Here is a 27,857-nt window from a genome sequence, read left to right on the forward strand (position 1 = left end):
GAGCAATAAAACATCATCACCATCAGTCATGGACTGGTCTCCCCGGACCCTGGAACAACGCTATCCAAGCAGTGTGAGATCATCTTAATAGAGAATGGACAAAAAAGACATCCAACAACCCAAGAAGAGCTTTGAATGTCTTTTGAGAAGCATTCATAATGTGATCATGCCAAATATTGACTTTCAAACTGGTTAGAATAGTACAAACTCACCGTTTGCCTTATATACTGTATTTCTATGTATGCTTGCAGATGTTTCAATAAATCACTGCACCTATTTCCCCCTTTTTTAAGCAAAATATAAAGAAATTAAACATCTTTTGCAAGTTGTACCTTTATAGCAGGACCGTGGGAACTCCAGGCCTCATGGCCCGGTGTCCTGCAGGTTTTAGATGTGTCCTTGATCCAACACAGCTCATTTAAATGGCTAAATTACCACCTCAACATTTCTCGACGTTCTCCAGAAGTTTGGTAATGAATTAATCATTTGATTCAGGTGTGTTGACCCCAGGGTGATATCTAAAACCTGCAGGACACCGACCCTTGAGGCCTGGAGTTTCCCACCCCTGCTCTATAGTTTGCTAGAAGCTTATTAGAATATATAGTGGTATTTTTTAGCATCTGAACAGGTACTTCTAGCTTACATGTGTAAATGCAAACAGGAAGTAAGCTAAGGAGACAGTATTGTAATGGAAGTGTCAGAGACGTGACAAGTCTGTATTACAAGCTGGCAGATCACAACGATAACAATAACTAAAACTAAAAATGTGGATTTTCCCCCAAACGGAAGCAAGACTGAATATATACAGAGTAAAACCTTTTTCCCCCCCCAATTCCAAATGCTTACTGTCATTCTGGCATTTCATCGACACTCAAAATGCCTGATGGAATGTCATTTAGGCGCTAACAGTCCAATCAACGCATGGAACCAGCCCTTATCTTATTCATCAAGCATGCGTCCTCCAGTGAAAGGCACTTCTGTGTTCCTTAATTAAAGGAACCTGAGTCCCAGAAAGCAATAAAAGCATTTCCTAATTAACTACATTGTGTGAGTGTCTTTTCTCAAGAGAGAAATAGAGCGAGAAAGTGAAAGGGAGAGAGCAAGAGGGAGTGTTGCCAGCACACGCACTTCAACACTTCAACTCCCAACACTTATCTCTCGTTCCGCCATGCAACATGGCATGGAAAATGGAGTTTCTCTAATGGGTGGGTTGCGCATGATGAGATCCATGTTTGCTGTTCCTGAAGGCTGAAATCACTTTTCAGCTCCGTCAACAGAACAGCATGCCGGTAAAGCAGAGCCCTAAACAGTGAGACACCTTCAAAGTCCTTTAGACACTGAGTCATGTAGTTCATCTTTGTACATCTGCCTTCACATCTCTAATCATTAACAAGATGAAAATGAAGATGTGCAGATTGTAAATTTTGTTACATTTTTGAGATTTGTTTAATCATATCAAAGGGCTCTGAGTGACAGATCTACATCCTGCTAGAATAGTGAAACACAATCTGGTACAAAACTTGAGCTCAAAATATTCTGATGATTTCTCTGACACATTACCATGCTGGGTTTTAAGAAGATATTATTAGAGATCATTTTTTCGCAGTCAAAGAGCAATAACCTCAACATAAAAGGAAAAACTCATGCTTCACTGGCTGACATTTACACACACTGTAGGTGTTCTAAAACCGACTCCATAGAAAGGAGTATAAACTACTGCAGGACTGTGAGTCATTCTGACAGTATGTGGTGGTTTGCTACAGTGAATAGCATCAATAGAGCCTCATGAGAAAAGAAAAATGCATATCAACTTTCTGTAAATGCCTTTAGCTAATGCATTCTAACTGTATGTTTTAGGGCTTAAGTGCTTTTTCTTATTTTCTTTCATATGCATTTGCATATAGCTCTGTGGTCAGCATGAAGCTGGACACTCTGGTGACAGTGGCAGAGAAAAGGACATTAAAGAAACTGATGGACATTATGGACAATGCCAGACATCCTCTGCACACGGCCATTAACAACCAGAAGAGTCTGTTCAGTGACAGGTTGCTTCTCCCAAAGACAAGAACTAACAGACTTAAAAACTCCTTTGTCCCACACGCCATCAGACTGTTTAACTCCTCCCTGGAGGGGAGAGGGAGGGGAAACAGGAGGACAAAGGAGGGGGGAACAACTAAGCTGTAGTGCCTCTTCACCTCACTGTGCAATACCTTGTGCAATACTTTTGTAAATAGTCAACGGTGCAATAGACTCAATACTTGAAATGTGCAATTCACTTGTATTTTTATTTTTATTCCTATTTATTCTATTTATCCCCTTCGTATATTTTATTTATATTGTCTCTGTATTTATATATATATATGTGTGTGTGTGTGTGTGTGTGTGTATTATATATATATATATATATATATATATAATATTCTGTAACTCTGTAACTTCTGTCGGTGCTGTGCTTTTTTGGAAATCGAATTTCCCAGAGGAACCCACCCGAGGGATTAATAAAGTTCTATCTAATCTAATCTAATCTAATCTAATACTGTAAACATAGCCACAGTTTCAAATGTAAATGTCAGCATATGCACAAGTAATTCCTGTAAGTCAAAACTTCCAGACAGGCTCTGTCTGTCTGTATGATATCAGTTAAAATGAATGTCCCCAGTTTGGTCACACTGGCACAGAAGCCACACCCACCTTCTGTTCAAACCTGTTGCTTATGAAGGAGAGCCAATTAGAAGAAAAGTGACTAAAAGGAGCAGAAGAAGCAGTCTGCATATGAACTGAGGAACTGTGCCGTCCAGTGTGTGATTTTGAATCATGGAAAACCATTGTAGTCAGTCTACAAATAAAGACAATTAAAGGTTAATGGACTGATTTGTAAATAATTTTTTTCTATGCTGCCTGTGCATTCAAGGCACAGGATCTTCTTTAATGTTGTGTTGCAATAATGCTAGTCCTATCAGAGCCATGGCTACAAAAAGTACATGTACGTTTTGAAAGTGACACAAAAGCACATCAAACTAAAGAAGTTGTTCAAAATAAAAAAAATAAAAAACAAAACAAAACAACGAGAAAAAACAGGGGAGAGAAACAAAGGCAGACAAATAACAAATCAGTATTTGAAAAGCACTTTTCACAGATGTGTAGTTTCAAACCACTGCACAATCAAAATAAAAATGAGCAGTAATCACAACAAAACAATATAAAATTAAAATGCAGTCAATAGCAATACAAAACTATCATCACAAATCTCAACAAAAGCTTCGTTAAAAAGAAACAGTAATGTAAAATATATTTTTGATGAGAGTCAAAGCTAAGAAAAGAATCAAATATTACACCAAGATTATGAATGCTTTATATAACAGATGAACAGAAGGAAGCAAACGTTTAGCTGATATTTGGATCTAGTTCAGGAGGAGCTATAATCGTCACCTCAGTCTTGTTGGAATTTAACGCAAGATAATTATTGGAGAGACTGTTAATAATTTGGGATAAACAGTCATCTAGGTTGGACAGATGGTGAGGTCTAAAAAATGATGCATAAAAATGATAAGAAATGTTATTAAAAGATCAAGTGCTACCAAGTGAAGGAAGAATGTAGAAAGAAAATAATACAGGACCTAGGACTAAACCTTGCAGAACCCCACAGGTTATGGAAGTAGGGTCCATAGACTATGGGCTATTTGTATGTATGAGGAACTGTAAGGAGGCAAAGTATAGGCTGAAACCATTAGGCCGAAGTACACACTCTAGTCAGTGCTTGTGATTACACCAGAAGTGCTCCACATCACCTAAAAATATGCAATATTTTTAGAGTCCACATCAAGGTCCACAGAGCAGATGAGAATGATGGGAAGTTATATTACGTTAAATCAGTTAAATTACGGAGCATCCAGTCAATTTCCAAAATAATATTGTGAAGACTAAACTAAAGGGGGGAACAAAACCTCATCAGAGATACGTTAAAATCCAGTAATGTTACTAATCCAGTGGATTCTCCATTGAGAAACAAAGCACCCAATGTCATACAAAAAATTAATTAGCAAAATAAAATAGGAAGTGACTAGAGACTGATATGAGACTGGAAGACAGAAATACAAGGAAGGAGACACAGCGGTGCACAGAAGACAAAGAAAAAACATCAGAAACACAGGAACAGAAACTATAGACACTGACCATGAAAGTTTGAGAATATTTAAAAAATTATTAAGAATTATTATTTATTACAACTTGTTTTGTTTTTTAAATTATAGATGCCATTTATAGATGCCTCACATTTCCTTTGCTGTAGTAAAGATAAAGATGCTATGATGTCTCTGTTCTGACTCATTCTATAATTAAAAGGGCTTCTGTTGAATTCGTCTCTTTGCTCCTTGGAAATACAAAGCACTTTACATTAGAGAGAGAAGCTTCACAAATGGACAGAGCTGGAGCGATAGATTTAAAAGGGTGGGGTGTGTATGCAAGTTTTATATTGCATCTGTGTTATAGCCACACTAATCCAATAAGACAGGACCCTGTTGGTCAATTAACCTTGGTATTATATCTTGTTATGCCTACGAGTCCATGCCCTTTTCCCCGCTGTGGCTCGTTTAAGGAAACAATACATCTGCAGCAGGGAGCATCATCCAGCGTTCTGCAACAATGACTACCTATGCAATAGGTGGAAGCTGATTAAAATGAACCCTGCACTCAGAGTACCTTTACATGCGATTTAATTTAAAATCAGCAAGTCTACATCTTTGTAATTTGGTCAAATTAGGAAATGCTTTTCTTTCCTGCCTTTTATTCAGTTTTCTACAAGAAAATTCTGATCCACTAACATAAAACAAGCATTGATGGGTGCCAGACTATCATTGTTTACTCTTCAGAATTATTTGATGACTCTAGATGTCTTTGGCTTTCCTTATTTCTGCCAAACCCCAGAACAAGCTGAACCCCACCAGTTGGCAGGATTGGTCCCTCAGGTATCTTATGAAACTATTTTTGAAGGCTGTCATATTATCAGCACATATCCTGATATCAAAGATATAGCATTTGCCAGCACACACAATAACAAGATAAGCCGAGGCATGTCTGAGAGTGAGAGTTGCATATCAGCTTACATAATGAAACAGGAGCTACTTTGCTAAACAGGTAAGAAAACAGCTGAAACAACAAACCTGTTTCACCATTTGAGGGAAGAACAGATGAAATCAGGAACAATCAGAACAAGAGGGAAGACATGCTAGCTGCTTTTGATGTGATGAAGGTGGTGATGAATCACATTTTCTTTAACATCCAATGGATTGCAGGGTGCATGTGCCCTGTTTTCCTGGTGAACACCTGGCACCAGGATGCACTATGGGAAGACGTCAAGCCAGCAGAGGCGGTATGGCACTTTGGGCAATATTTTTCTGGGAAACCTTGGGTCCTTCCATCCACATGGATGTTACTTTGATGTGTACCACCTACCTAAGCCATTTCACAGACCACGGACACCCTTTCATGGAAAGGTTATTATTAAGGAGTTTGAGGTGTTGACTTGGGCACCAAAGATCTCAATCCAATCAAGCATCTGTGGGATGAGCTGGACAAACACGTTTGGTCTATGGAGGCCTCACCTCACAACTTACAGGACTTAACGCATCTGTTGCTAACATCTTGATGCTAGGTACCACAGCACAACTTCAAATGTCTAGTGGAGCCTTTACGGGTCAGGACTGCTTTGGCAGCAAAAGAAAGACCAACACAATATTAGGCAGGTGGTCTTGATGTGACACCTGATCAGTTCAGATTTTGTTAGGATTCAGTAACTTTGAGAATATGTCCAATGCTATTAATTCAGCATTATATTCTCATCAAAATGGCATTGGAGCTGTGGTTACTGAATGCTACTAAAATAAAAAAAAATCACCATTTGAGTGAGGGTTTGTGAATGTTTAATTGCCTTTCATAGCAACAAAGCTTCAGCACAGAGACTCATAAAATACATTTGAGCTCTAAATGTCGCCCTCATCACTACCTTGATCTCTCGGGGTAATGATCCAGAAACTTTCTCAGATATGTGCATATGTGAGAATACAGAGGATCTGTTTCCCAGAGAGCTGATGTTCTCAGAGAAAGAGGCTGCTGGTGGTTGAGCACTGATCAGGCTGTGGTTGGACCAGCCCTGATGGGCAAACTTTTGTAAAGCGAGGGCAGAGAGTAGGCAGCGAGGATTGTTGCCAGAGCAGTAGGGAGGCAGAGATGAATAGCTCCGCTGATCCTCCACCGTAATCCCCTTTAATAAACTCTGCTGTCTGTTGAATGTGAGCTGCCACGGAGTCAAAGAAGTTGAGAAAGTTTAAAACATTTTCTTTAGCCTCCTATCAGATTACAGCATGATGTATTTCAGTCTTGTAGTCTTTTAGCTGCAGCCATGAGCTTTATGACACTTTTCTCTATTAGGCTCAAACATAGAGACAAAGTTGTGCTATCACAGAAGGCTTTTAGTCAAAGAGTCAGCTCAAGAGAGTGCACAAGCTCTTCAGTTCAACACAGTTGTATTTACAGAGCGCCTATTTACAGCATCAGTCACCTTAAGTTACTTTTTACTGAAAAATAAAGACACTAAAATATTATATTATTCTTATGGTAACCAGGGAAATGTTAAATAAGACATCTTGATTTTTTGTACCTGCTAACAATGTAAGTGTTTTTAGATGAAATTAAGACTGTCTAAAAGGAGAATAAAAGAAAAGAAAAAATATGATCTTTATTATTAATTTTCCTGAAATGTCAGTCGCTTGTCTGTGTTATTTGGACTAATAGCTTGGTGGAGCCAGCAGCCATGGATCAAACAGCCTCTGTGTTCAGAGGTTAATTGTTATCAGGAAGTAGAGGCTTGGGTGTTTAGAAAACCTACAAAGAAATTCAATGCACTGGGTTCCTTGGAGGCAGCTGCTGTGTTCAATCAGAAGTCGGAGTGTGGTTTAATGTGTGTTTGGACGTGTGTGCTCATATTTATGAGGATGTGAAGGCTTGATCATTTGGAAAAACTGTAGCTCAGATGGGTATTTTTGCAAAAGGACTGGGGAAAGAAAGGAAAGCTTTGCAATCTATGAGTTATTTGCACTGGAGGAAGTTAAACTACAGCAAAGCTACTCAACGGATTCTAGTTTTCTTAAAGCTACTCAAAGTACCTTCAATTGGCAATACACGTGTTCTGGTTAATACTGCTGCACTGCACCTAGACATATAAGATTTAAACTGAGGAGGTTAGTAAAATTAAATTACTGTGTGGTAGCTTTGACTCATTGGTCTGACCATGCTGATTACATGCCTCCAAAATGGCTAAAACAATTTTCTCTTTCCAGAAAATGCCCTGCATGTTCCCATTTTGTCCTGATTGATGTTGTGAGCTGATTGCTCTGTCACATCTGGAGTACTGCCCAATTATTTGATCATGTGCTGCTGAAAACATCTACAAAAAACATCATCTTGTGTAGCACAAGCAGCCAGGGTAGTTCTAATGGATGCTAGTGTTTTGAATATGCATAAACAGCAATTCTGGGTTACTGCGAATGATAAGTAATGGGAAGTCCTCTGCTGTTCATGAGCACTGTTTAGGTGAAAGTTACACTTGGCCTTTGGAAACAGTTCAGCCATGAACAATAATAATAATATCAAAATCTAATAATAGAATCCTAATAACTAAACATGTAAATCCCTTCTTAAGTTGGCAGTCCATTTAACCCTGTAATACCAAGTGTATCATATTTAAAACGCGAGTTTTTTCCCCCCAGATTTCTACATCATCACTGTGATTTTTTAAAATCGTTAACGTCTCATACGACATGTCAGTGCTGCTTCTGTCCAGCATTGCTGTGTGTGTTTCAATGCCCCCACCATCCACCGGTAAGCTCCAGGGAAATACTTAGTTACCACCAGTGTTGGTCAAGTTACTTGAAAAAAGTAATCAGTATTTAATTACTGATTACTTCCCCTAAAAAGTAATCCTGTTACTTTACGGATTACTTATTTTCAAAAGTAATTAATTACTTAGTTACTTAGTTACTTTTTAAAAACACGATTTACAACCTGAATAGGTGATAAAGTGATAGATCTTTCAGCCCAATTCTACTTTTTCTGCATAATCCGTCATACAAAATGTAATCAAATGAAAAAGTCTCTTTTTTTAAACTTGTTTTATTAGTTTTAATCTTTTAACTTTATGTATCAAGCAAAAATTTAATTATATGCAACATTCTCTGACTTGAATAAATTAGTTTAACATTTAAACCTTTTTTCTGCACATTCCAGCACATAAAATAATTTTTTGTGTGTGTTTACACTCACTCTTTCAAATAGATGCAAGTGAAACACAGCAGAAAATAAATAAAGTCAAAGACTCAGTGGTCCTGTTGCTCTATTTTCACCTGTAAAGCAGGAGTAGGGTAGGCGGAGGTTTAACCTGGTGCAGGTGTGCCGCAGCAGTCAGTTGAAGAATCCACGAGTTTCTCTGTGAATTTCCCATTACGTCGTAGCGCACTCTGTGCTTGCTTAGAAGTTAAGGGTTTTTTTTCGCTGTAAAAAGACGTTTTCTTCCTACGCACAACGGACACCTATGTTTTTGTCAAGTAAGGTCAGTACTTCCACGCTTCCACGCACTCGATATATTATCCATTGTTGATCTGCACACAGCTGTTGTCAGGAACATCACACTCGCTTACGTCATTGTCATGAGACATTCTCGCAAAAAGAAATCACGGTTTTAGTAACGCAGTAACGCAGCGTTCCTACGGGAAAGTAACGGTAATCTAATTACCGTTTTTGCAATAGTAATCCCTTACTTTACTCGTTACTTGAAAAAAGTAATCGGATTACAGTAACGCGTTACTGCCCATGTCTGGTTACCACTTCTCAATTTATATGTCAGATATTTGCAGGAATGATATGTTTAAAGCCCAGAGACACAACTCTGTATTCTGCTGCTATAATAAATCAACATCTGTCTGAACTGTGCAACTCTGCAAAAACCAGCAATTTGTTAACAAATGGTAGAATTTAATGTACAAATACATTAAATTCTACCATTATTAAGAAAAAGCACATACCAACTTTTTCAAATGTTTGTTAAAAAAGAGCAATAAACAATATTTAAAACTAATTGACATTTTAAACATTCAGTTTACCTCCACTAGTTCCAATTTTCTGATGCATTAATATACCAAAATATGTTTCACAAGTGTATTTCCAAGATTTTTAAGCCTGTCCTCAACATAAGAATCTCCCTCTGGGCTATCACGGTCAGTTTTAACACCCTCACATTCATGTGTGTTCTTAGATTTGTGTCTGACGTCTTTAGAACAGAGAGTGTATTTACCCTAGGCCTGGATTGCTCACGAGTAACAACATTATTTTTGAACGACTCAGCGTCATGTATTTACTCAAGTAATGCCATGGCGGAGGTTTATCCAGGATAACGCTGTCACTGTGTGAGCACTAAGCAACACCCAACTTTTGGGCCTTAACACAAAGGCCAATTGTGTGGTGGTGGCGGCCTGACGAATGGGTACACTTGCACATCAGTCTGGATGAAAGGGAAAGGGGGCGGGCTTGTCAATAGGGGTTGAAAAAGGCATTGATAAACAATACATATGTCTTCTTCATTTATTGAATTTAAGTGTAAAATGAACAGCTAATAATAAAAAAAGATGAAAAAGTGTTTAAGCTACTTGATTCTAAAAAATATACCAGCAGCAGGTAAAGTTTAATCAGATGTTTGCCACTCTACTTTATTATTCATTTGTCATGGTATTTAGTATGTTTATCCAGGAAAAATAAAGGTTGTGGCAGGATTTGAATCTTTTCTTGGTTTTACATTTTATTTTATTGCTTCTTCTTCTTCTGATCAAACAAAACAACCAATCTGAAGACAGACTACTGAGTTAGCAGATTAATTGAGTAATAATAAATACACTGAAACAATATTATCTTAAAACATGCTGTAAATATCTTAAATTGCTTAAATTCACAAACATTTACAAAGATTTTGCTTAAAGAGATGGGCCAAGACAATATTGTTTCCACAGAGAATTCAACATGTTCGGCCAGTGAGACCATTATTACCACGTGACCACCTTTATTAAAAGCATGCAGGTCTTACACTGGGCTATAATCCCCAAAGAAGATCTTCTGAAGCCACAGCACTGAGGCTGTGCTGAGCACGCAGCAAGCTGGCTTTCTCCAGACAGTATCGATATTCCACAGAGAGAGAAAAATACCCTCACTGCTTTTGACTGGAGGTGAGAAAAAACAGCAGTAAGACCCTGGTCTGATTTTGGTGAACTTTTCATTTTGCCTGAGGTAAACCAAAGTTGGTATAATTTACTTCTTCAAAGTACAAAATTTAAAAATGATATGAATACGAGTTATCTGCTCCACAACCTAATGAGACATGAGGAAGCTGTCAGGCTTCAGTTGTGTTGGAACTGCAGTGGGTTTCGGTGACAGACGTTTAAAGCCGAGCCAGGGGAGATATAAACCTCAGCCAATCGCAACACTGAATAGCGTTGATCCCAATCATTCACCCACCGCACCACAAATGTGTTTTCATTTTGCATCAGCGTCTCATTTAAGCCCACATGGAGCTAAATCCTCTGTAGTTTTAGCCATGAGAAATATTTGAATATAAATTATAGCTTTTATTATTTTTTCACACAAATATGCTGCCTTTAACAAATAAATGTTCCTCCGTAGAAGGTGACATTTTTCATGCACTATTAAATCTCTGCAATGTGGGAATATGACTACTCCCGTTTGTGTCGGTGGTGATGAAGCAGGGCTTCTCTTCCAAAGAAGAGGATATTACTTCCACGTGAGCCCGTGGATATGTCTATATATAGATTTCTTCTGAATGCAAACACGATCAGAAAATGAAACACAATGATAACTGTTTCCCTAAAACTTTATGCTCCAAAATTTTCCAGGAAAAAAAGAAAAAGAAAACACATTTAAATGTGAAAGAAGAGGTTTGGTGATAAAAGAAGAAGAGAAGGAGGTATTACGTAGAAAGAAATAGAGTTCTGAATGAATTTTCTACTGAGGCAGAAAAGCAGAAACTCTAACCGCAAATAATAAAGGCTGCTACGCATAATTTGGTGATGCATCGTGTCAAACGCTTGAATTATTGTTGCCAGATGTTTATTCCACTCTTCAAATTTGATTATGCCTTTCTCCTTTTTGGGCAATTCAGTGTTAAATGTTAAATGCTGTTGTTAGTACTTTGACTCAGAAGCGCCACAAAAACAAATGAATAAGTAAACAATCAGGCCGCCTGGTTCACTTGAAGTTGTCGTCAAGATCATCGGTGACACTGGCTGCTTTTTGTGCGTCACCAGCAAATGCTCACTCACAACCACTGCTGAATCATTTTTTAGTCATGCTTACAGCACAGTCTTACTGAATGCACTCAGATGTTTGTATTTTAAACAATAAAAGTCATTATAGGTACTAACTGCGAAAACAGAATTTTACTTATTGTGTTTTTTACAAAAAACTTTTTATACTATTTTATCGATACAGATTGCCGTTAGGACAATTTGTTACTTCTTATGGCATCTGTCATTTCTGACAGAAATTGCGCATCGCATGTAGGAGTCAGTAATTCTAACAGTAGGAGTATTTGAGTAATCTATCCATTAAACCCAGTGCTTTAAGAAGATACATTTAGTGTCACAACACAGAACTTCGTTTTTCACTGATTGACGGTTGTTTAATTGCCCATTTAAAATCTTGTGTTATGGTTGAAAAATATTTCCAAAAAGAAAACTTTCACTGACGTTTGCAACGTCATGAGGTGCGACCATCTGCTTGATGTCCTTAATGAACATCTGCTGGAATTTCCAACAGGTGGAAGCCTGTTTACAACATTTCTTTTTTTTGTTTTGTTTTTGGACATCCTTTTATTAGTTACAACAGAACTGCTGAAATGATCTACCATGCTGTACAAAATGCAAACTAAGGTAAGGTTGTACTTGCAACCTTACACTTGTTTTAGTGGTGGGCTTTCAGGCTTTTCTAGTTAAGGTTTATTCTTACTTACAGGTAGGTGTTTTAGTGATGTCACTGGCACGTAATAGTAATCTATGAGGATGACCTCTGGAGTACCTCAGGGGTCTGTCCTTAGACCTCTTCTGTTCTGTTTGTACCTGTTAGCCCTGAAGCATGACATCCACAGTCATACTGTGAGTTTTCACTTGTATGTGGACGACAGAAAGTATCTCTTTGACAGTCCTGAACTTAATGCACTGAACGACTGAATCCAAGATTTTAAATGGTTGGTGCCACAGAATTTCCTGCAGATAAATGTGGATAAGATGACCATAATCATTATGTGGCTTGATGCATTTATCAGACTCACTACAACAGACCCGAGGTCCTCATCTTTAATGTTGGGTCAATATTTAAAAAAACAAAAGAAAACTCAGCATCATTTGTGATAACGACTTCAGCCTGAATAAGCAGGTCAATTCAGTTGCTCAATCTTGGAGACTTTGATTCATAATTTTATACGAAAGAACGTTTACCTCTTTTAAAGATATATGCATGTATATTTTGGTGAGCTTGCTGTCATCTTTCAAGTCCATCTTAAAGACATGGGGACGGTTGTGGCTCAAGAGGGTAGAGTGGGCTGTTTATCAACTGAAAGGTTGCGAGTTCGACGACTGGCTCCTCCATACTACATGTTGAAGTGTCCTTGAGGAAGATGCTTAACCCTGAGATGCCCCTGATGCGTCCATCACAGTGTGAGTCAATGAATATTAGGTTGAAAAGGGGAAAAAACACTTATATGAATATGTGTAAATTAGTGAATGAGGCTTTGAGTGTTTAACTTGAGTAAAAAAATTGCTATGCAAATACTATTTACATATTTTTACAATTAGTCCTTTTCTGTCCCCTACTTTGAGTTATTTCTATGTTATCATTTTTTTCGTGATCATTTTTATTTAAGTTAAATATATATTTGCTTTTAATAAAGTTGTTTTCCATTTTAAATTTCAAACATTCCTCACTTTAATCTCCGGTGTTCCTATAGCTCATTTTATTTAATTTTAATCTCTTTTTAATGTTGAGAAACACTGTAACTCTGATTTTGAAAGTTGCTATATAAATAAAGTTTATATTTATTATTATATGACACAAATGGCACCTTTGCATGTCTGCAAACCCCTCATACATAATCAGAAGTTTGAGGTTTGTATTAAAATGACATCAGAAAGGTTCCAAGAAACCCCAAGAAATTTAGCAGTTATCAACAATAACACCTTATAAAAGCATCTTATAAGGGCTAAGACTGTTTTAAAATGGGTAATTCTGTATAATTAACACCAGAAACCAGAGATATATTAAATAAAATACACTTGATGCTTTAGCTCTCAAGTTGTCCCACTGCCAGATTGGAGAAAAGAAAGACACACTCACATGGAATTTTGTTCAGCTCATTCATGAACTTGTCCTTCAGCTTGGAGAAGGCTTCATCCTTCTCGCCTGTGCCCGGGCCGGCCATGTTGGTGGTGTTGGAGCCAGCCGTGGAGGAGGAGGCGGTGGTGGGCGCGGGGGCGGCCGCCGCCAGTGCTTCCCTTCGACTTTCATTCATTGTGGCGATGCTGGGCAGCCAGGCAGATGCTGGAAACGAGGAGAAAAGGAAAGAGGAAGCAGAATCAGTTAGATTTTTTTTTTTCTTTTGCTGCTGTGACAGATGCATGTCAGAGGCAGCGTGCACGCCTTGTCAGATGACTGAGTTGACGCAGATCGTGTGAGCAGCTGCTGGCTCAGCCTGAGTAAACATCAGCTGGGGTCCAGGATGAATTGGCCAGCAGTCTGAATTCAGAACAAAGCCACTCAGTCACTGCTTAAACCCCAGATTAACATCTCAGAGCGAAGATAAAATTATTATTTATTACTCTCACGCGGTAAAGACTGTGAATCTCAGCTCTGCTGGCTCCATCAGAAACTGTGCTTTCACAGGAAAACTGAAAATGTGCTACGACTTCAATCTTACACCAAGCTCTTTGTACACAACAGGTGTATTTACTTTACACACAGGTGTTTTGTGAACGGACAGAAGGCAGCGCTGTGTCTCTAAGGTTAACTGCAGCTTTGTGTGTGTGTGCAAATCCATGTACTTGCACATGTACTGTGTAACTTCTGAACATGTTAATCATCACCTCACTCACCGCCGAAGAACAACAGCTGGCACATGTATTAATAAGACACTAAAAACTCTACGATATTATAAATACCACAATTATAACATCGAAGTGCTGAGCCTGCCACTCTTTTTGCTCGTCTAAATAACATTTAAAATGAGAGTTGTAAAAATTCAACTGCACATAATTTACAAAGACACACAACAACAATAAAACAAACATGCCTTCTATTAGAGTGAATTGTTAAATGTTGTCATTTCTATGCTTGCCAACTCTGATGAAAAAAATTCCACTGTCCTTCCCCCCAGATCCTCGAGGTTCTGGTGGGGGGCTGTAATGTTTTATTGCAGATACATCCTATCTGGAAGATCTGCTTCTTTTGATGTAAGCTTCCTGCGTTTACGACCCTTTGGTCAGCAAGAGGTCTGAGTCAGACACACACACACACACACACACACACACACACACACACACACACACACACATTCTTACAGAAGTTCACACATATACATACAATGCTTTGTCTTAGAACCGAGGGGGCGTGGCTTTGTTCTGACGTGTTTTGTGTGAACTGTCTCTCAATAAAAGGTAGCAGGAGGAGGTCAGATCTGGGGGTCATTTCCGTGGTGGACACAGACGAGGCCTCCCTTGTGCAAATAATCGATCGATCGACTGTCTTGTTTTCTTCGTGACGAATAAGTTAAATTAGCGGGGCTTGTGGAAACACAGACCCAACACCTTCCTCATCATATTCTTTATGATGGTTTAGGTTTCAATCTTACTGCAAAGGATTTCACGTTCATGTTCATTACCAGTGCTGTCAAAAGCCGGGACACTGTAACCACCAAGCACTAAAGCAGAGACTTGAATTCTAGATTTCTTTTTTTTAGCCTTAATAAAAATGTTTTAACTAAGCATGCACTGATGTATCAGCTTGAATGGGAACAGCTCAGTTTTATCTATATAGCCCCAAATCAAAGCAATAGTTACCTCAAAGTACTTTATGTTGTAAGGTAAAAACCCCAACAATCAGACAACTCCCATTGATCAAGCACTTGGCGACAGTGGGAAGACAAAACTCCCTTTTAATAGAAAGAAACTTCCCGCCAAACTTCATCTTGGGGGTGAGGGGATGGGGGCAGAACAACGGACTGAGCGAGTGCAGTAGAAACATTCATTATGGGAAGTCAAGGCTGACTGCAGCACAACTAAGGGATGGCTCATGGCCACCTGATCCAAAGTCAGCTGTATGCTTTGTCAAACTTTGTTTTACTTAGGAATAATGGCTCTTCACCATACTGGTGTCATTTAGGATGAATAATAAAATGTGTAAGAAAAGTAATGAAATGTGTCTTGTTTGTTTAACATGGCTTTTTTGTCCACTTTATTTGAGTTGTACCACTAATCTGCTGAACATCTTTCTCAGACAACATCAGACTTATATATTGGTATATTTGACAAAACTGAATGGGCAGAGTTTGTGCAAAGCTGATTTAACACTACAAAAAGTAATGTTCAAAGTTGCTGTGATAAACAAATGAAATATTTCAAAAGTGTTCCTTTTGATAATCAGGATTACTGAATTTTCTGAAACAAAGGGAAAAGAAACCCGAATAAAGCAAAATAGATAAACAGAAAAAAGTGGTATCTGCCAATTAACAACCAAGAATTTCACAATTACTGGATCCCTGAATAAAAAACTGGTTTGATAGGCATAATCTCAAACAGGAATGTTCGTTTTACTACATAAGTGATTGTTAGTATGTGTGCACATCTTTGTTTTTCTGGTGATGTGTTGTATCCTGATGGGAACTATTTATTGTCTGCTCCCACAGTGCAGGTTGTAATTTGGCACTGTCGCCAAAGCACTCCATGAGGATAATGGCATACTAAAGAAAACCACTCCACAGAAAAGACTGATGGCCGTATTTTCGTTCTTTGCCACAGTCACTGCTTATTATGCTCACATTTTCCATTTACAGTGCTGTTTCATATGAGGGCACTGCACTGGTTCTGACAGACAGGCTGTTAAAGGTTTCGAGGTAACTGAAAAAATTTCAGTGTAAGCATTCAGTATTGCCTTTAATGATATTCATCTCTTAAACTGAAAGAGCTGAAAACAGAACTTGGTGCCAATTCACCCTAATGCAATATTTACAACCACGACAGAAAGAAAGCTTTAGCAAAGTGATTTCCAAGTTATTATTTTTACAAATGTATAAAATTTGGTTTATAAAGGCAGGTAGGACGTTTGCACTTCAATTAAATTACGGATGCAAAGTGTCTTCTAAGTATTTGTCATTTTCTGAGGGAGTAACTAAATGTTGCCACTTCAAGCTTCATTTGGGTGTGAGTAAGAAGAAAGGAACCTGTTTCATCACTTTGGGATTATTTAAGCAGTTGATCTGCTTCGCTATCACATCCTGATAAGAGAAACCTATTATCTACTGATTCTCTTCTTTTTCTTAACTCTGAGTGTAGTTGGAAGGGCAGGATTGATTATTTCCAACTCTGTGTTTTTGGAGTTTTCACAAGTCTGGCTTCACTGTTTTAAAATCTACTTTCCTACTGCTACTATTGAGACTGACAGTAGTGACAACCACCTTTTTTTTGGTAATAAAGTACAGTCATCTAAACAAAATCATCCAGCCATCAAATACACCAAGTATCATTCTTGTGGAATAAATAACTTGCAGTTAAGATGCAATCTGTTGCCTGACAACTGGAACCAAGAGGCAATGAGGCTTTAAATGTGGGTGAATATTTTATCTCAGTTTGCAAACAGTGGAGCTCTCATTTCTGTCCAAAAGCTATCAAATGTACTTTTCTTTTCTTTTCTTTTAATAAAATTCTCAGTGCCGTTAGACAAGTTTTTTAACTGAAGCTGAGTCTTCATTTTGAGTGTCTCACTCTGTTAAACTGCAAGTTGAATCAAATATCTTATCGGTCAATTGTGTGGGAGAAACCCAAAGCATTTAACTTTGGGGTCCTGCAGACATCCAAACCAAGCAAGACAGGCTTTTCACACACACAATCATCCCAGGGGGTTGCAGAGAATGGCCCTAAAGAAAAAAGGGAAAAAAGAAAACATCTAGTGGGCGGCAGAAACACCATGTTCGTGGCAGAGGTCAGTAAAGAACGACCAGGCTAGTTTGAGCTGATTGAAAGGAAACGGTAGCTCACATAACCACTTGCTACAAGCATGGACCACAGGAAAAGCAACTCTGAACACACAACACAGATGAAACAGATGGCCTACCGCAGTAAGACGACACTGGGTGTCTGTCCAGTCACCTAAAAATAGGAAACTGGGGCTACAGTATGCACAGGCTCACCAAAATTAGATGTCAGGAGACGTGAAATATCCAAGCTGTTGTCTTAAATCTTGCTTTCTGCCAGAACAGGGTAAAAGGAAAGCGCAGGTTCTGATTAACATCAAAAAATTCACAAATTGATCGAGCCAGCAATCAAAGCTGCTTTAAATCCATTTGTACCAGCTGCCACAGCCCAACACTATGTCTTTCTCCTTTTGATCGTTGTGCACCATTGTCTAGCAATGACAACTCATGTCAGAAAGCTCAGATTAGTTTCTTAAACATAACATAGTTATTAGTTCATAATGCTCAAGTTGCCTCCGCAGTCACTAGATCACAATCCTTTGGGATGTTGTAGAAAAGGTTTGCAACAGGAAGACGTTTCCCACAAATCCACAGCAACCGTCAAATGCTATCATCAAATACAGAAGCAAAAGCTTGCTGAACCTAAGCCGCAAAGAAGCAAGGCAGTTCGGCGTGAGGTGTAACTAATAAAGTGAGTGTTGACTCTAAATACATTTAACCTGTCTGATGTTTCAAGAGGATAAAGACTATGTTTAAGCACTTCTATGATACATTCACATTAAACCGAATACGAAATGGCACAGACTGCGTGAAGGAGTGAACTGGAAACTGCTATTTACAGGCAGAGACAGAAGTGATATATATATATGTATATATATATATATATATATATATATATATATATATATATATATATATATATATATATATATATATATATATATATATATATATATATATATATATATATTGCCGGTATAAAGTAAACAAAGATTATCCTGAACTGAGATGCAAAGTGATGTTAGTCCAAGAATAAAACCGTAGAACTGGAAATGAGCACAAAAAGTCGCTCTGGATTTTATGAGAGTGGAATGCAATTTGTTTTTCTTTATTAGAAGATGTATATATCTAATACAAACCAGTCAGTTGGCAGAAATCTGACTGAAAGCAGCCAACAAGTCAACAATGACCCGAACAATGACCTCTCATTAAACCAGCATACTGCTTTCAAACGGGGTTACACAGTAGGTGTGAGAGAATAAAAAATCAGAAGGCTACGCTCCTATTTCTGACAAGAACAAAAACACATCATCAAAAATAAGAAACTGTATAAGGAATTAGTCAGAGTAAATGACTACTCACTAGCAGCTAACACACACTGCCAGACGGTCCAAATAGCACTGTTCCCCAGCTTCTGAACTCCAGTGCTGATGAGTGATTGGAGTTGGCTCCTAAGGAGAAAAGGAGGGTAGCACCTGAGTCAGGGAGAGAGAGCAGTAAGGCAGAGCCTTACACAGTATGCCTGCAAGGGCCCTAAGACTAAAATCTACTTTTATTTTAAAACCACTAAATCTGCCACTAAGGAAATGAAGCAGAGAACAATGAAAGCTCAGGCAGCGGCAAGCCCCATGGTGGCCAGCTAGTTTGGCCAGTAGCTCCGCAACCAGCTGGGACAATTAACATCAGAGCAACCGTCACTCAGCAGGCTGAGCTGATTGGTAGTAAGAACCCAATACGCCGCTGGTTCGGCACAGAGGTAGAGTCTGTGAGTGAGACGACGGGGTGTTTTAAACATTCTTGGAAAAATAAACTAGGGGAAAAAATACCTGCTGACTACTACAGTGCTTTGGGCTCACCCAGGATTACAGCTGGTGGTGTTCACCAAAAGTAGCCAATGAGGGATCTTATTATGGGGCTAGCTTGCCAGAAGCATTGGGATGGGTTGCTGTTCAAAGTAAGGAGAGATATGAGGGAAAAGCAAAGAAGGTCTGCCTTTTGGGGGATAAAACAGGGCAAGTGTCACTGATTACAGGGCTCTGTCCTGAAATACAACTGTTATATAGTGAAATAACAGGGCATCTGATTGCATAAAGTATCTCTGACCAATTATATAATAGATTTTTTTTGTTTTGTTTATAATGGGGTGAGTGCTGCTGATAACAGTGGTTAGGTAGATACGCTAACAGGAGTGAGTGGCTGATAAATAAACTTATATTGAGCTTGTAAGCTAACAGCCACTGTTTGTCACATCCCATCTGCAGTGATTGTTTGTCAGGGGTTTTAAATTGATAGCCTGCATGTTTGTATTGGATTTTTATACTTTAAAGTCTTCAAAATAGCTGTGGCTAGAAGTCCTGCGTACATTGCATGGGTTATTTGAAGGTTTAAACATGTAGATGTGCTTGTAAAGGAATTAACACCAAGTTAATTCCTTTACAATTCCTTCACTGAACTGTTCTTTTCATCAGTCCCTGAAGTTTGAATTGTGTGGCCTTTTCCACCAGCAGGGTCCACATCCTCAATTAAATTAAACAACCTTTATTGAAGGATAAGGGTGGATGGAGTAAGTAAAGAGGAAAGTGGGGATCAACAAGCAGCGTCCAGGCTAGAAAGAACCCCAAAGAAGGCATCGGCAAGAAGCCGTGATTAGTAAGTGTTACCTTTACTTTGTTTGAGAGAGAGCGGGGCAATCTTAGGAACTGAAGTGAAGGTCACCGACGCACTGGAGGAGATCTGGGTTGGTGAGATTGTTAAAGTACTCTGAATAGTGTAAGAATCTGAAGAAGGCCAATGGGAACATGGATTTTAGTGTGTGTGTAACGATATTTGAAACGGAGAGTGAGGTAAAAAATCTCAGGCTGATCATCTTTTGTTTTCTGAGTAGATGGTTCATTAAAAAGGAAGAAATTCAGATCAAATTATTCATATTCTCGTCTGGCCCACTTGAGATCAAATTAGGTATGTGCCCATGAACTAAAATGAGTTCAACACCTCTGCTCTACATTTAAGTAATAGCTAGAGATGGTTGCTATTTATCTTCACCTCGTCTTCTTTGATAAAACAGCAGGTACTTGAATTTGCTTCAGTTGTATTTCAGAGTCATCAAGTGGATCTTTTAGGGTTTAATCTTCAAACGCGATGCTGACAACTCTGTCAACACCTTTAATGGGGTCTGGTTGGTTTAATTAAGCTCAAACCCCCTTTGTTCTCAATAAATATGAATGAAAAGCACCTGTACTTTGTTAGCGCGGTGTTGCGTTCACAATCACTACATGTTTGCCAGCTGCTGGTTCCCAACATACTGCAAAAAGCATGATATCGCTGCACTCTCCAGCTCTGTTTTTAACACTTGACTAACACGTCTTTAACAGCATCTTTCTCTATCATCAGATATTTTTGAGAGGTGTCATGAGGCCAGCTGCTGCAGAAAAAAACAAAAAATAGAGTGACTAGTAAAAGATAATCTGCAATCAAAGCAAGAACAAGATTCATATCAGATCTTTTAATTTCAGTAAAATGCGACAATGAGCCTTAAAAAGACCCTCAAAACAAAACAAAAAAACAGCCATTGGTTACGTCCGCCCTCTCAACGTCCTCCTTGGTTACACGGCCGCCTACACATGTCCATGTTCGCTCAGCCTCCCTTTGGTCTCTCTTTGAAATGTTGCAAGGTGAATGTGGGGGCTGATCCGCTGAGATGCCTGCTTGGCAATGACACAGATACTTCAACGCAGGCGAGGACTTTTAGGGAGAACAATGACGAGTGCGTGTGGGAGGCATCTATCGAAAAAGACCTGACCATGGCCTGAGAAGAACAAGCTCTATGGCTCATGTGTGAGACAGCAAAACATGCATGATGTATCACCATGATTGCACAGGGATGTGTAATTCAGGGAGATTTACTTTAGTCCTTGTCAGCGGTGGAATATATAATAACCATAAAAAGCTGTAAAAGTGCCACGTAGATCACTTTTACCGTAACCTTCAGAGATCCCCGCTACAGTGTCAGAGAGAGCCATTTCAGGCATCAGCCTTTGACATAACTCAAAATATATTTGTTGCACTGCAGCCAACAGGAATCGTTAGCACTGATTCTGGTAAAGAGTAACTACGCTACTGAAGTTTTAGTTTAGTTAGCCTCCGTCTACTGCAACTTCCAATGAAATCTCTGGATTTGAAAAAGTGAAAAGGCAACACAGTTTTGAAAAGAAAGATAATTAGGAAAAGGGGGATTCTAAACAATCCTGTTTCTCTGTGAACTACATGAGACATTCGTAATTTTGTTATCTGTAGATCGAATAAGCAGACGTCTTTCTGAGGGGTGTTTTTGACTTTTTATTTTGACAAATTTTATGGTGTTGCTAATTTATTGCAACAACAGGAGGAAATTAAGGGGAAGGCTTGGGTAGAGTGGAGGGAGTACCCTCCTCAGTGCATCATTGTCAATATAGATGAGTTAAATAATATAATATTCTTGATTTCTTTTACTTTGCAAAGGTGAACTTCAGTAAATCAATGGGTGAAATACTGTTGGCATGCAAAGTTGGCAGATCCTGAGTTACATTTTTTCAACTCAAAGAAGATTGATTTAGACGACTACCAGTGATAAGTTTGGGGTATTGTTGATTGACATATGACTGGGTATTAAAGACATTAGCGGGATACCTAGCGACCAACTGTCAGCGACAAATCAATGCAAGATGAGCAAATCTCTTCTTGTGTGGACGAGGCTTTAAGCTTCTGAGTATAAAGGCAGGAGGTCTGCCATAATTAAAACCCGTTGAACTTGCCGAGTTTCCAAACTTTTTGGTCAAAGACAGTTTTGTTTGGTATTGATTTCTGATTTCTCACGTACCGCCCTCTGGGTCCCCCTTTTCCCCACTCCATTTTAAAAATTCTAGCCTAAGTAAGTATTCAACTCAATAAATAAATGACTTGTAAAACATAATTGCCCAGTAGCTCCACAAAGTGGTGTTTTCCCCCCTTTTTGTTGTGTTGAGCTAGATTTAAGAGCTGCACACAGAAACCCAAGAGACCCATTGCTTGTGAGTGGTAGTTCCTCAGAGACCTGACATTGTATCTCAGCGCTGAGTACACCGGAGGAAATCTCCATTTCGGTGTCAAATCTCTTGCTAGCTCTTCTTCAACACCACCACAGTCCTACATCATTTATTTTGAAATATTATTCCCACCTGAGGATTAAAAAAACCCCTTCATAATCTGATCTTTTTGTCTAGATTCTTCAGCATTTATAACAAAAATCATTCTAAATAGATGATATTTGGCACATCTAGTAAGTAATTCCTGTGAAGTCCAACCTAGCAGGAGCACTGCTGCAAATTTTAGGGAGAAGTAGCAAGAGTGCTCATTCAGACATGAAGCTGAACGTTCAAATGTCATCAGATTAATGAAAAGAGGTGCACGCCTGACAGGGTCTTTTTCTTAGGTAATAATAATTACCCTGAGGTATTTGGCAGACAGTAGGTGCAGATTTTTATGTAAATGACGCCATTATAATTAATTAGAAACCTTTCAAATATCCAGAAAGAGACACGCATCCGAATGAAATAACGCTCCGAGCTTTGATTTTACACAATTTTCTGTCGGCTCTTGTGAGAGCGATGCTTCTCAGTCCAAAATGTCACATGAAAAGTTGACCAAATACGAGCAGTGCGTGTGGAGGACCACCCATGGCGTCTGTTATGCCTCTCACATCAGCCATCACATCGCGAGCAAAAGTGAAACATTAATTCAGCTCATATTAGTGTCTTAATGACTTCCTGCCCATTCAAGCATAAGATGACAACTTCCATACTATCTTCACAGCAGGAGGTCCCAGCGAAACCCAGTCTCATTTAGAGTGGAAACGAGCTTATTTATCTTTACAGAGAACCAGAGAGTGTTGACCTTTTTCCTTCTCAGAGGGCTGTCATCGCGATGTAATCAAACTGTAGCTCCATTTCAACGCAAAGTTGATGTCCGTCCCGTCGCTATTACATCTCGCTCGGTAAACAGCATTAAATAATGTTCTTGTTTTTGAACAAAATGGCTGTACTTTCCTTTTACAGTCACACTGCAGCTTGTCCTTTCCAACCCAGTGATGACGTGTAAATCTTTCCATCTTGTAAGCTGTGGTGAAAGCAAGCCGAAAGAGCTAATTCAAATTCAAGGAGAGAAAAAAGAAACACTTAGAAGATACTACTGTAGCAATTGCTCTAACCTTTTCTCAACTTTATCTGTCACTCCCACCAGGACACAATATGCTGCTTGTTTTTTTTTTTCTTCTTCTTTTTTGACTCAGCCATCTCTTTAGAGGTGTACCGCTCAGGTGTAAAACCCCAACCCAATTACAGGGCCGCCAGATGGCCCAGCAGGTCCCCAACCACAGTTGTGATGCTGGCACACTGCTCCCTCCTATCACCTCTCTCTCTCTCTCCTTTGCTAACTGGGTCAGCTCCCTTGCTCCCCAACTCCCTCTATCAGCCCTGCGAGCTTCTTCATCATGCTTTCATGTTCTCCTTCCTCTCTTAAAGCCTGCGCTAATGGATTCCTGCCTCCTTAAGATGGATTATAATAAGCATTTAACATAACATAACATAAAAAAAAGATCAAAGGCAAAATGAAGATGATGGAACGGATTACTACTAAACACAGTGACTACAGAGATGTTTGCGAGCCCTTCTTCAGAAGATTTGGACAGCATGTTGGTGTCATGTGGAATGGTCTGCTCCCCACTGGGTCTAGCTTTGGCAGGTTTCCTCACTGTGCTGGGTGTTACAGCTCATGCTGTTTAAGGGAAGTGAAAAACCAGCCAAACTCAGGTCTAATGGTGCCATCAGATTCGATATTATTCACAGTTCACACAGGAAAGTACAGAACAGTACGGAGAGCACGGCGCACAGTCTTTTTGTCGATATTATGATTCAGTCCTCAAAGTAAATTGTCTGAGAATTGGCAGATATTGATGTGCCTGTTGCTCTATGACAGCATAATTTATATAAATTTAATACATGAGTGCAGAAATGATCGCTGTTGTCTTGATAAATACAATATGTGCATTATGTACCTTATAATACAGAATTAACAAGCCTCACATCTCAATCTGAATGTTTTGTAAACTAAAGAATGGGTCACACAGGCCTTGAGGTTTGTGATCAACCCCCGCAAGCCAGGGAAAAATGTGTATTGTTGGTCAGCAAATGTTTTTTGTCGCTAGGTAATATCAGTTGCAAAGAGGCATGTGAGTGTCCTCCTTGCGATTGCTTTGATCAGTTAGTTAGAAGTGCTATGTTCTTTGTAAGCACTTGCTGAATCCTCACCAAGCAGAAAATGTGTAACCCAAACTGGAAATGGAGATCATTCGCCTTCAAAGTAAAAGCCCCACCTTTTGTCGTGTGTTGGTTGTAGCAATAAGACAGCCTTTACTTTGACTGCAGACACTTTCTCAAGTTTCACTTGTGTTGGTAAGTATTTGCACACAAGTTGGCATCTTCAGGCAAACTACAGGCAACCACAGCAATCTGCTAGCTACCAAAGGGTTCACAACACTACAGCAAGGCACTAACATTTTCTATTAGGAGAACATTTTTGTAGTTTGTAGCCAAAAATTTGCTCTTATTTAACATAAATTTTCCACCAGCTAAATACGTACTCGAAGCCTTTATGATGAAGATTTGAAAAGCTTTTTGAAAAATACCTTCCTTTTCATAATCATATATTATATTTCTTTAGTTTCTTGGTACAAATGGAGGTATAAATATAATAACAGAAAAACAACATAAACAAACTGTTTGCATAATCATTATTTTAAACACTGTAATCGGCTCTGAATCAAAGAAGACTGCACAACTTTTAATTTGGATTTATTTTATAACAATGTTAATGAAATCATATTATATGTCTTCACTACCTCACCGACAGACCACAGTACGTCAGGCTGAAGGACATCACGTCTGACACTGTGGTCAGCAGCACAGGAGCACCACAGGGAACTGTGCTGTCCCCTCTTCTCTTCACCCTGTACACCTCTGACTTCTGCTACAACTCTGAATTATGCCACATTCAGAAGTTTGCAGACGACACGGCCATCATGGGGTGTATCTGGGATGATCAGGAAGAGGAGTACAGAAGTCTGGTGAGGAACTTTGTCGCATGGAGTCACACAAACCACCTGCAACTCAACACCTCAAAGACTAAGGAACTGGTTGTGGACTTCGGGAGGTCTAGAGCAGGTCCACTGCCGGTTCAGATAGAGGGGGAGGAGGTGGAGGTGGTCAACAAGTACAAGTACCTCGGGCTGTGGGTGGACAATAAACTGGACTGGTCATGCAACACAGAGCACCTGTATAAAAAAGCCCAAAGCCGACTGTACTTCCTCAGGAGGCTGAGGTCTTTTAACATCTGCAGGAAGCTCCTGAGGATGTTTTACCAGTCGGTGGTTGCTGGAGTACTTTTCTATGCTGTGGTGTGCTGGGGGAGCAGCACAGCAAAGAGGGACTCATCCAGGCTGGAGAAACTGATCAGGAGGGCTAGCTCTGTGGTCGGCATGAAGCTGGACACTCTGGTGACAGTGGCAGAGAAAAGGACATTAAAGAAACTGATGGACATTATGAACAATGCTGGGCATCCTCTGCACACGGCCATAAACAATCAGAAGAGTCTGTTCAGTGACAGGTTGCTTCTCCCAAAGACAAGAACTAACAGACTTAAAAACTCCTTTGTCCCACACGCCATCAAACTGTTTAAAAATACTTTCAAGCCTTACTGCCATTTACCAACATGGCATTGATGACTAATTCGAGACCTTGCATTGCTAAATGCTATATAATACTGATGTCAAGAGAAAAAAATTAATTCATTCAATAATGAGTCATAACAGCAGGATCATAAAATTTCATCTTTAAAGCAAGGCTGTACGGATCCGTTTGCCGACATTCTCCATGTTCTTCTTGTTGCTACAGTCCTATTGACACAAGAAGACCTTCACTAGTGGCACTAATGGCTTTCCTTTCCCATCAGTTTTACATCCTTCTATCTGCAATTCAAACTTGTATGACTAAATCCGTGTCCATTTGAAATGTGTTGAAGGCCTAAATGAACCACAAAACTAAGTGAAACAGCCATCAGTATCGCCATTGGCAAAATTCATTTAACCATTGTTATCAACCTTACAATTTCACAATCATGCATCCCTACTTTAAAGCTTTGAATTGCTTAAAAACTTAATTTGCTAAATATCTCCCCAGCTCAAAATAATGGTCTTAATTGGTTGATGCAGCAATTTATTATGCATGCAAACACAAGCTTTAATTAGATTTTTTTTCCTGTGTCATTTATTGTAATTGCACAGTTAGCACTCCCTTTGGATCAAAACAAGTGTCCTTGCTATGATTATTAGTTTATTCAGACCTGTAAAGCAGTCGCTGAGTGTCGTCCTGAGGATTGCTTTGAACAGCAGGAATTCCCATGCTTTAATCAAATCTGTGACTGGTTTGAAACCTCCAAGCAACCGTTCACTGGTAAATGACTAAGTCTGCCACGCTTAGTGAAGATAAGATAAGATAAGATAAGATAGAACTTTATTAATCCCTCGGGTGGGTTCCTCTGGGAAATTCGACTTCCAAAAAGCACAGCAACGACCGAAGTTACAGTTACAGAATTGTTATTTATATATATATATATATATATATATATATATACACACACACACACACACACACACACACATATATAAATACAGAGACAAATATAAATAAAATATACAAAGGGGATAAATAGAATAAATAGGAATAAAAAATAAAAATACAAGTGAATTGCACATTTCAAGTATTGAGTCTATTGCACCGTTGACTATTTACAAAAAGTATTGCACAAGGTATTGCACAGTGAGGTGAAGAGGCACTACAGCTTAGTTGTTCCCCCCTCCTTTGTCCTCCTGTTTCTCCTCCCTCTCCCCTCCAGAGAGGAGTTAAAGAATAGCTAAAACTTTACCTTGGTTACTTAAGTAACCTTGCTCAGGGCGAAGACAAACTACTTTTCATAAAAATATATCAATAATTTCTTAAAAGCAAAAAGAAAGTGCTACACTTTACTTTTAAAGTTTCTTCAGTCATATAAGAGATATTTTGTTTATTAAAGTCTGAAACTTTGTTTCTAAAATCGATATATCGATGATGTCCAACACGTGGCAAAATGAAATCTTGATTTTTATTTGTTTTTATTTAACAGGCATAATGACTAAAATGAGACTCGGTGCAATTCAGAAATGCGTCACTACATTTTCTTCAGTTCAGCACAATTAACAAGTTGTTTATCATCAAATTGGTCAAAATTATAAATAAGTTGCTGTACACGCAGATTCACATTAAACAGAAATTTGGATAAACAACTTACATCAGAGAATATCCAGAACCTTGTAACTTTTGAAACAGAAATTAATCCAGGAAAGTGGTTTACTGCAAAATCACATAGGTGTTCGGCAACCTTGCTTTGATGCAGAATATAACCAGGATATAACCAGGTGGCTCAGATATTTTGCAAAGTGTCAGCAATCTGTTTGTGTTTATAA

The 27,857-nt window shown here is 38.9% G+C and overlaps 1 protein-coding gene across 4 annotated transcripts in view; it reads right to left on the minus strand.

Annotated features, from left to right (window-relative positions):
• syt1a (synaptotagmin Ia) overlaps positions 1-27,857 on the minus strand; it is a 224,202-nt gene that overhangs the window by 53,921 nt on the left and 142,424 nt on the right. For 3 of the 4 annotated variants that reach the window (XM_085252899.1, XM_085252901.1, XM_085252900.1), the window contains one exon: positions 13,444-13,647. In XM_085252899.1, coding sequence (XP_085109025.1) covers positions 13,444-13,618 — 175 coding nt within the window. In that variant the 5' untranslated portion in view covers positions 13,619-13,647. Of the gene's footprint in view, positions 1-13,443; positions 13,648-18,652; positions 18,742-27,857 lie in introns of all 4 variants that reach the window. The other variant, XM_085252902.1, reaches the window with a different exon arrangement.

Source organism: Mchenga conophoros, linkage group LG17 (genome assembly GCF_057382185.1).
Source record: "Mchenga conophoros isolate Kocher_MC1m ecotype Shallow Benthic linkage group LG17, M_conophoros_male_GT1.1, whole genome shotgun sequence".
Classification (NCBI taxonomy): Eukaryota; Metazoa; Chordata; class Actinopteri; order Cichliformes; family Cichlidae; genus Mchenga; species Mchenga conophoros.